Here is a 10,721-nt window from a genome sequence, read left to right as displayed (position 1 = left end):
TCCTCTGAGGAACATTTAAAGAGAAACTCCGACCAAGAATTGAACTTCATCCCAATCAGTAGCTGATACCTTTTACATGAGAAATCTATTTCTTCTCACAAACAGACCATCAGGGGGCGCTGCATGGTTGATATTGTGGTGAAACCCCTCCCACAAGAAACTCTGAGCACTGTGGTACTCCTGGCAGTTTCCTGTCTGTGAACCTTGTTGCATTGTGGGAAATAGCTGTTTACAGCTGTTTCCAACTGCCAAAAAAGCATGCAGCAGCTACATCACCTGCCAACAGTAAAAATGTCCCCATACAAAAGGTAAACACTGACTAAATCATTTATACATAATTATTGTAAAAATGAAGCCTTTTTTTATTACATTATTTTTACTGGAGTTCCTCTTTAAGTGTCAGGACAATATACTCTGTACAGCGCTGCGGAAGATGTCAGCACTCAGGCCGGATTCAACTCATCCAAAGCAGGATCACCCACCAGGCAACCTAGGCAGTTGCCTGGGGCCTAGTGGTGTCAAGGGGCTCACCAGCCACCTTCTCTGACCTCTCTCCACTTCATCTTACGAAAAAAAAACACATGGGGTCTCCAAACCTTGCCTAGGAATCTACTACCTTGCCTAGGAATCTACTACCCTGCCTAGGGCCCCAATACATCTCAATCCATCTCTGGACCCATCCCATTAATTTCTCACCGCTGTTAATAAAAGTCAATGGGAATTTGCATGCAATGTGTGACTGTATGCTGCAAGAAGTATGCAAAAACGTGAAAATGAGAATTTTAGCAGTACGGTTCTCCATTGACTTTCGTTAGATGTGCAGAGAATACGTTATCGCGCATTCGCAAAATGCACACAAATCTTAACTTTAATTTGTAGTGTGAGCCCCGCCTGAAATTTGAAGCACACGGTAGTGACATACGTATGTGAACAGACACGCCCATTTCCTGCGGGTATGTGCGGAGTACCGCTTTAAAGGATGAACCTGAATTCTCACCATGGGCTGCTGATTCTCCACCTTGATGATGTCTTCGTATATATTGTCCTCCTCGCAGGGGACGTCGTACGTGTCATCCTCGCCCAGGTCGTGCTCGCTAAACAAAACACAGACAATAAAAGTCAGCGTTTCTCCTATTCACATAATCACTCAATGAAATCAAACAGGGTTATACTCTAAAGTAGACCTCACTAGAGGACCCCACTGTAAAGAAAACAAAGTTACAGAAGCAAAGATATTTAGCACCGGTGGTGCCCAGTCATCAGTGGATTGGGCACATGTGCTTAAAGGACACCCAAGGTAAGAGGAATATGGATGGAGGCTGCCATATTTACTTCCTTGTAAACAATGCCAGTTGCCTGGCAGCCCTGCTGATCTGCTGGCATAAGTAGTGTCTGAGTCAAAACCCTGGAACAAGCATATGGCTAAACCTGAGTCAGCTGAGTCAGAGTACCTGATCTGCTGCAGGCTTGTTCAGGATCTATGGCTGAATGTATTAGAGACAGAGGGTCAGCAGGATAAAAAGACAACTGGTATTGTTTAAAAAGGAAATAAATATGGCAGCCTCCATATCCCTCTCACCTCGGGTTCCCTTCAAAGTAAACCAGAGACAAATACAGCAAAATGATTTATACTTACCTGGGGCTTCCTCCAGCCCCCTGTAGGCTGTCGGCCTCCTCTGGGTCCGTCCGGTCCCGTCCATTACTCTGATGTCAGCCTCGGTCAAGTCCTCAACTGAGCCAGTCCAGACTTCATTGATGCGATCATAGGTGCAGTGGAACAGCACTATGGATATACGTGTTTAATTCTCCCGATATTTCATACCTGGGATCAGGGTACTTTCACAGCAGCAATTTTTTTTGATTCGAGAATTACAATCAATTTTTTTTTGGGACTGACAGTAACCTTTGAAACATCTGACTAAGGTATCCCATATGCGTTCAATTGCCCCCCCCCCCCCCCCCCCCCCGAATATGAAAAAAAACGAAACTAAAAATTGCTTGGGTCTAAAAATCAAGAAACTGACAACGCATTTTACACGATTACATTTGCTGAAAAATTGATCAGAACTTTCCACCACTCCTGAATGACTTATTTAGAAAAAATGAGAAATTGGATCACATTATTCACTCGAAAAAAAAAATAATTTGAAACGTTTGATTTTTCTGTACATATTTTAAAAACAGGAAAATTGTTTTTCAATATGTACATCTCCAGGAGTTTTTAACCATTTTATCAAGTGGGCACCTTTATTAATCTATTAATTAATTTTATTAATTAAACCAAATAATCAGCATTGAAAGAATTGCTAAAAAAAAAAAATACTCCAAAAATGAGTTTACCAATTGATAGGAACCAGGGAACAGCTACAGAAAGAGGCTACAAACATTAAAGGACAACTGTAGCAAGAAGACTATGAAAGTTTCCATATTTATATCATTTTAAACAATACAAGTTGCCTGGCTGTCCTGCTGGTCTATTTGGCTGTAGTAGTGTCTAAATCAGACCAGAAACAAGCATGCAGCTAATCTTGTCAGATCTGACAATAATGACAAACACACCTAATCTGCATATGCTTGTTCAGGGTCCATGGCTGAATGTATTAGAGGCAAAGGATCAGCAGGCTAGCCAGGCAACTAGTATTGCTTAAAAGGAAATAAATATGGCAGCCTCCATATCCCCTCTCACTTCAGTTCCTCTTTAACCACCCTGGCGTTCTGATTAAATCGCCAGGGTGGCTGCGGGAGGGTTTTTTTTAAATAAAAAAAAAACTATTTCATGCAGCCAACTGAAAGTTGGCTGCATGAAAGCCCACTAGAGGGCGCTCCGGAGGCGTTCTTCCGATCGCCTCCGGCGGCCAGAAGTAACACGGAAGGCCGCAATAAGCGTGTTTCGCTTACCTCGCCATGGCGACGAGCGGAGTGACGTCATGGACGTCAGCTGACGTCCTGACGTCAGCCGCCTCCGATCCAGCCCTTAGCGCTGGCCGGAACTGTTTGTTCCGGCTACGCTGGGCTCGGGCGGCTGGGGGGACCCTCTTTCGCCGCTGCACGCGGCGGATCGCCGCGCTGCAGCGGCGATCAGGCAGCACACGCGGCTGGCAAAGTGCCGGCTGCGTGTGCTGCTTTTTATTTGGTGAAAATCGGCCCAGCAGGGCCTGAGCGGCAGCCTCTGGCGGTGTTGGACGAGCTGAGCTCGTCCAGACCGCTCAGCTGGTTAACTACTTTAGCCTTTTGGACGTTGTTAACTATTTACCTCCCACACCAAAAATTACCCAAATAAAAATTTTTATTGAAAAAAAAATGTACAATAAAAAACAAAACATAAACAGTTACCTAAGGGTCTGAACTTTAATATGCATGGGAAGAGGGTATATTACTATTATTTTTTAAATTATAAGCTTGTAAATAGTGATGGACGCAAAACTGAAAAAAAATGCACCTTTATTTCCAAATAAAATATTGGCGCCATACATTGTTATAGGGACATAATTTAAATTGTGTAATAACCGGAACAAATGGCCACATAAAATATATGGGTTCAGATTATGGTAGCATGTATTATTTTAAAGCTATAACGGCCAAAAACGGAGAAATAATGATTTTTTTCCCTTTTTTTTTTCTTAATATTCCCGTTAAAATGCATTTAGAAAAAAAATTATTCTTAGCAAAATGTACCACCCAAAGAAAGCCTAATTGTTGGCGGAAAAAACAAGATATAGATCAATTCATTGTGATAAGTAGTGATAAAGTTATTGGCGAATGAATGGTAGTTAAAAATTGCTTGGATGCATAAGGTGAAAAAACACTGAAGGATGAACTGGTTAATGTCACACAAAAGGAACACCAATAGGGAACACAGCTCTCAACTGTCCCTCTTTTGGAGGGACAGTCCCTCTTTGGGAACCAAATTCCTCTTTCCCCCCTTTTTCGATCTGTGTAAATATATGTATTTTTCTACAAAAAAATGTGTTTAAAGAATGTTATCTGCATACAGAGGCTGGATCTGCCTATACAGCCCAGCCTCTGTTGCTATCCCAAACCCCCCTAAGGTCCCCCTGCACTCTGCAATCCCTCATAAATCACAGCCATGCTGTAAGGCTGTGTTTACATCTGTAGTGTCAGTCTCAGCTGCTCCCCCGCCTCCTGCATAGCTCCGGTCCCTGCCCCCGTCCCTTCCCTCCAATCAGCAGGGAGGGAAGGGATGCAGGCGGGGACCGGAGTTCTGCAGGAGGCGGGGAGAGCAGCAGACTGACACTATAGAGATAAACACAGCCAGCTCTGACAAGCTGTTTGTCAGCAGCATGGCTGTGATTTATGAGGGATTGCAGAGTGCAGGGGGACCTTAGTGGGGTTTGGGATAGCAACAGAGGCTGGGCTGTATAGGCAGATCCAGCCTCTGTATGCAGATAATATTCTTCAAACCCACCTCGGGTTCTCTTTAACTGATTCTAAACTTTATTTCCATCAATTAAATTGATAATTTTTTTTTCATTTTAATATATGAAAATAAGAGATATGACAATAGAAAGGACCAATGGGGTTTAACCTCCTGAGCGCTACGCCGCTTAGGAGGTTTTTCCAATTTGTGCCGGCCAGTCCCCCCCAGAGATCTCATGCCCGGTAACCCTCTAGCTAGCACTAGGCTAGCTAGAAGAAGTCTCCGGCACCCTCTCATCGCCGCAGCTCCTCGTTAATACATTACCCAGCCTGGATCCAGCGATCGGCGCAGCCTCACCGCACAGCTCCGGTCTTCACTATGGGGAGGATCACGCATGACGTCATGCGCAGACCCGATCCTCCCCATAGAGACCGAAGCTGTGCCGGGAGGGTGCGCGATCGCTGAATCCAGGCTGGGTAATGTATAAACGCGGGGGTGGAAATCGGATCCAGGGGTGCCGGACCACCTAACTAGCTAGACTAGTGCTAGCTGGAGGGTTTTAGGCCATTGGATCAAAATTTTTCTGCATGGGGGACTCCTGGGGCCACAGTGTCGGGCATACCGCTAAGGAGGTTAAATGATAAAACTACATCTTTTCAATCTAAATTCTTTGTGATAGGCGTGACTAGGGGTGTGGTTGGGGCGTGGTTAGAGGTGTGGCATGGGCCTATCTTAGATTGTCCCTCTTTCTCATCTCAAAAAGTTGGGAGGTATGAGTCAAATCTCTTTATAATATCAGATATAGTCACACGTTGAAAGAAAAGCACAAAAAAATTGTAATTTTTATATCAATATTTGTTAAATCTCTTTTTCAGCTTCTAAAGCAAAGCTCTGATATAAACGTTCTCACATCCGCACAAATCATTATAAATATTCCCCTGGATGAGCAAATATATCCAAAACTGCTCGTACTGGAAAAAAAAAATCATGCCATTTAAAAATCTACGGCTGCGATTTGCCTGCAGTGTTCGCACCTTTTCCTGCCGACCCGAAGCAGACGGTGAAATATGGTGAGCGACGGGCTGGTACTCGCTACAATATCTGCAGGCGCATTTCCCGAGCGGAGACCCGACGCAAAAAAGATCATTAACTTGCTGCGAAGAATGTAAAGAAACGAGGTGATGTTTTGGCCTCAGGACCCTTCAGAGTGATTTCGCAGGAAGCGGAGATGGCAGAACGCAAAACAGCAAGGTCATATGAGAATGAAGGTCTCTCGCTGTGCGAAGCGCGTAGAGCGCTACAGATGCCGCAGAGCCAAGCTATGTCAGCTCTCAGCCATGCTTACTGTGCTATCCTCTGCCGGACACACAGGAAGTGGAGATGGCAGAACGCAAACAGCAAGCTCACATGAGAATGAAGGTCTCTCGCCATGCAAAGCGTGTTTTGCTACAAACGCAACAGAGCCAATCTATGTTCAATACTACAATATAAAATACAATAATATTTCTATGGCGCTTTTCTCCCAAAAAACTCAAAGCGCTTAGGCTCTCTCAGATTCAGTAGTTGGTAGTAGGATGAAGTATTCACACAACAAAAGTTATATTTCTGCAAATGCCAAACTGAACAGGTGGGTTTTCAGTCTGGATTTAAACACGTCCAGGGATGGAGCTGTCCTGATCTGTTGAGGTAAGGAGTTCCAAAACGTGGGAGCAGCATGACAGAAGGCTCTGGGACCAACAGTTTCCAGGTGGACTCTGTAGAACCTGTGGATCTGAGAATGCGGGGATTGCTACGCAGCTGTAACATATCTTTCATGTATCCAGGGCCCAGATTATGTAGTGATTTAAATGTCAGTAGGCCGATCTTGAATCGGACCCTCCATTGTATAGGTAGCCAGTGAAGGGAGTGCAGGACTGGCGTTATGTGGCAGTGACGGGGTTGGTTGGTTAGCAATCTGGCAGCAGTATTCTGTATCAGCTGTAGGCGGTACAAGACCTTTTTTGGAAGGCCAGTGTAGAGAGTATTGCAGTAGTCCAGTCGGGAGGTAATGAAGGCATGGACTAAGGTTGGTAGATCTTCTGGGAGGGATGAGGTGCTTGATTTTTGCGATGTTCTTCAGGTGAAAATAGGAGGATTTCACCACAGCAGAGATTTGAGTTCTGAAGTTTAAATCCCCATCAATTAGAACTCCCAGGCTACGCACATGATCAGAGCTGTGTAGATCCGTGAGTCCTATTCCCAGTGGTAAAGACTGCAAGTTAAGTTGTTTTTTTATGCGCTGCCCTCCGATGTCAGCTCTGCACCATGCTTCCTGTGCTGTCCTCTGCCTGACACACATAAAGCCTCCATCATAAACTTCAGAAACACCCATCCCTGATGCGCAGCACTATTATGTACAACGCATTTCACAGCACGGCGGCAGAACTGACCAAAAAAAACCAGTGATCAGAACTCTGCAGGCCTCAAGTATGTATCGATTGTACACCAATGTTTTGTTTTACTTGGTCGAAGTTTTCATACATGTTTAAACCTGAACTTCCTCTATGCTCAAAAAGATAAGCAACAGCATAAAATCCTAATAAAGAAAAAAAAATCTTTGTTACAACTGATACAAATACGGCAACAAATCTGCAGTGTGTCTACTTCATAGAAGCAGACATAGGGCTTGATTGACAAAGCGGTGCTAACAGTTAGCACGCTGGTGAAAAGCCCTTGATCACGCCTATACTCAGTTTAGGCGTGATAAGTTTAGGCGTGATAAGTTTAGGTGTGATAAGTTTAGGCGTGATAAGTTTAGGTGTGATAAGTTTAGGCGTGATAAGTTTAGATGTGATAAGTTTAGGTGTGATAAGTTTAGGCGTAATAAGTTTAAGCACCAACTGGGTTAGCACCGCAGTGCACAGCTGATCAAAAGTTTTGCGCTAGCAAAGTCTGGTGCACTTCGCATAGAGTTTAATGGCGCTGCCTTGCGTGCGGGACTTTGCGCGCGATCTAAACTTATCTAAACTTATCACGCCTAAACTGGCTTTTCACCAGCGTGGTGCAATGGTTATCACGCCTAAAGTCTCTAACTAGGTAAGCACCGCTTTGTGAATTGAGCCCATAGTGTTAACATCCTGTGTTTACAAATCAGCTGCTCTGCCGAAGGCAGCCAGATGACACAGCTGAGAGATCAAATTACAACTTGCGATTAGTCACAGATGAGGGGGAATTAGAGAGGCTGAACTCTCTTAATACATACAGGGCGCATTTCTCTCTGTTTTCCTTCTGTCCTGTGCAAGAGTTCAGGTCCACTTTAAAAGAAACCCAAGGTGAAAATAAAATAAACAATTGTAACTATCCACCTACTCCTAAAATTTACTTTTTGATGGAAGGGTCTCACTTGAAGATGCAGAAAAATGGCAGCACTTTCCTGCGGCTGAATTTGCATGCTTGGCCGACTGCCAGATGAGAGCAGCTGACTGTCGGCAGTAGGGAATCGCATGCATTGTGCAATAAAAAGTAGCAGTGTCTGCTTTTTTTCTCCTGCTGGAAAACGCCCACGATTTTAAGCAAGTGTGACCCCAGCCTTAGAATTTCCCAGTGTATTTTCCGTGCATCAGCTAAAAAAAAAAAAAAAAGTATGTTTAACGTCTCATGACTGATACAGTCTTCCAGTGTCCCAGAAGCTAAACTATATGAACTATTGACTTGTTTTTTGATTATCCCCACCCCCCAGCAGAAGCTCTTCTCTGTCAGAAAAGTTTTATGGCTGCAATTCATTAACAGTGATGGTTACATTATAGTCTCCCCCCTGGAGAGAAACTGTCATTTTCATACCTGATATTTAACTCTTTCAGTCAGAAAAATAAGAACACTGCCTAGTTATTTGTGTGCTAGGCACTGTACATACACATGTCTATCTAATCACGTCACCTCAGGTATTCTTTTATGGCAACACAGATATGCGTTTGTGTTTAATATTATTTATAATTACGATTTCCACCAGAAAAATGTAAAAAAATAAATAAAAACTATCACTTTACCAATCAAATGCTTTTAGATTTTTATGTAAATAATTTTCCAAACGATTAAACATTTGGAGAAGAAAAAAACCCAAAAATTCTCAATTCTGACTACTGCAACAGAATTTCGCGATTTCAAGTTGAAAGTCGGAATTCACATGTAGGATATGGACCAGACTGCGGACAGGCGGGGTGGTGGGGGTGGGTTCAGGGTTGGCATTGTTGATGTCTGTTTATATGCAAAAAATTCAATACAATTTATTGTTAAAAAAAGAAAGTTGGAATTCACGCAATACCCACATCCGAATCGCTAAATTACGTTCGCATCACGCCCCGTGTATGTTGAGTCTGCGCAAGTGACATGCCAGACTATCCTCCATATAACCGTCTATCCTGCGTCTGAGCTGCATCTAACAATCTATCATGCGTCTATCTGCCGTCTGACTGCCTCCCATCCATTTGTCCTGCGTCTGATCGTTTGTCCTGCGTCTGACGGGATAGATAGACATGGGATAAGTAATCCCGAGTCTGACTGTCCAGAGTCTGATTGTCCAGAGTCTGACTGTCCAGAGTCTGACTGTCCAGAGTCTGACTGTCCAGAGTCTGACTGTCCAGAGTCTGACTGTCCAGAGTCTGACTGCCTATCCCATGTCTGACTGTCCTGTATCTGACCACCTGTTCTGACTCTGACTGTCTGTCTTGCATCCGACCATCTATCCCGTCTGACTATATTTCCCATGTCTGATTGTCTATCCCATGTGATTGTCTGTGTCCCGTGTCTGACCATCTTTCCCGCGTCTGACCGTCTGTCCCGCGTCTGACCGTCTGTCCCGCGTCTGACCGTCTGTCCCGCGTTTGATTGTGTATTTAGCATCTGATCGTCTATGCTGCCTCTGACCATCTATCCCATGTCTGTCTATTCTGCCTCTGACCGTCTATACCGCATCTAACCATCTACCCTGTGTCAGAGGGCATATTGTACGTCTGATTGGTTGGGGCAGGAGGGACAGGCTATGGCCATACAGCTTGGGTAATTCCTGCACTCCCTGCAAGCTTTGGGGTAAATTCTGTAGCTCTCTCCTGAAGATGTGGCAACGCATGGATAATGATGACACAACACGGCCTCCTCGCCATTCTCTGAGCTCACGCTTCCTCCGATAGACGGGGACGAGCTGGCCTGATGGGATCACATGACCTCCTTCTCCGGACGTCACCATCTGTCGCCTCCGCTGTGTCTATAATTGGATGTGGCTTTCCTCGGGCCCGCCATCTGCCTCACCAGTACCAGGCGCTGGACCCTCATCTCTCCGCAGGGACTGACAGCGCTGCAGCTCCGGACACAATATCCCAGGAGGTGGAGAGAAATGTAAGATGTTCACTAATGTCTCTGCAGCAGTGGGGGGAAGATACACTCTCACTGCTGGGACTTGCAGTTCAACAACGGAAGACGGAATAACAAATCTTTACGCTGGTTTACATGCCTGAGGGTCCCTGGTGGGAACTCCACATCAGCTCCATCACCTCTGAAGGTCACTTCATCACCACTGGAGTCTCACTTCTGCTGCTAAAACCAAACAAAAGTGAAAGCCCCCCTTAGTGCCTGCCGAAGTTGGATAAAAGATCTGTTAACCAGTAAATTAATGAGTTTGGTTTTTCTTTAACAGCCAGAGCAGGAAACTTTAAACTGTTTAAAGTGAACCAGAGGAGAGAGGGATATGGAGGCTGCCATATTTATTATATTTCAAGCAATACTAGTTGCCTGACTGCCTTGCTGATCTATTTGGCTGCAGTAGTGTGTGAATCACACCAGAAACAAGCATGCAGCTAATCTTGTCAGTTCTGACAATAATGTCAGAAACACCTGATCTGCTGCGTGCTTGTTCAGGGGCTATGGCTAAAAGTATTAGAGGCAGAGAATCAGCAGGACAGCCAGGCAACTGGTATTGCTTAACCACTTAATGACAACGTATCGTATTAAAACGTCATGTTTGAGCCTGTTAAGGGCAACAGGACGTTTTAATACGTTGCTCGTTCCCGCCGCAGCTCCGCACGTGTGCGCGCCGCTACCACCACCGTTTCCATCAGGATTCTGTGTTCAGCGATTGGGGAAGAGGACCGAGCGGTCCTCTACCTAATCGCAATGCTTTACTTTACTACATAGAGGATTGTAATTATGGACCGGAACAAAAAAAAACAACAAAAAATGAAAAATAACACCTATAGTTAAAAATAATATACTGTCGCCATACATTGTGATAGGGACAGCATTTAAACGGTTTACTAATCAGGACAACTAAGAAAATAAAATGTGTTTTATCCACAGGAAAACATTTCATTTT

General features: G+C 44.5%; 1 protein-coding gene across 4 annotated transcripts in view; it reads right to left on the bottom strand.

Moving 5' to 3' along the window:
- Positions 1-10,721, bottom strand: part of VAV2 (vav guanine nucleotide exchange factor 2) — a 316,337-nt gene that overhangs the window by 103,711 nt on the left and 201,905 nt on the right. For all 4 annotated transcript variants that reach the window (XM_068249069.1, XM_068249071.1, XM_068249070.1 and 1 more), the window contains exon 5: positions 998-1,094. In XM_068249069.1, the coding sequence (XP_068105170.1) occupies positions 998-1,094 (97 nt within the window). The remainder of the gene's footprint in view (positions 1-997; positions 1,095-10,721) is intronic.

Source organism: Hyperolius riggenbachi, chromosome 8 (assembly GCF_040937935.1).
Source record: "Hyperolius riggenbachi isolate aHypRig1 chromosome 8, aHypRig1.pri, whole genome shotgun sequence".
In the NCBI taxonomy this organism is placed as follows: domain Eukaryota; kingdom Metazoa; phylum Chordata; class Amphibia; order Anura; family Hyperoliidae; genus Hyperolius; species Hyperolius riggenbachi.
The sequence above is the reverse complement of the archived record's forward strand: the minus strand, read 5'-3'. Positions and strand labels throughout refer to the sequence as shown.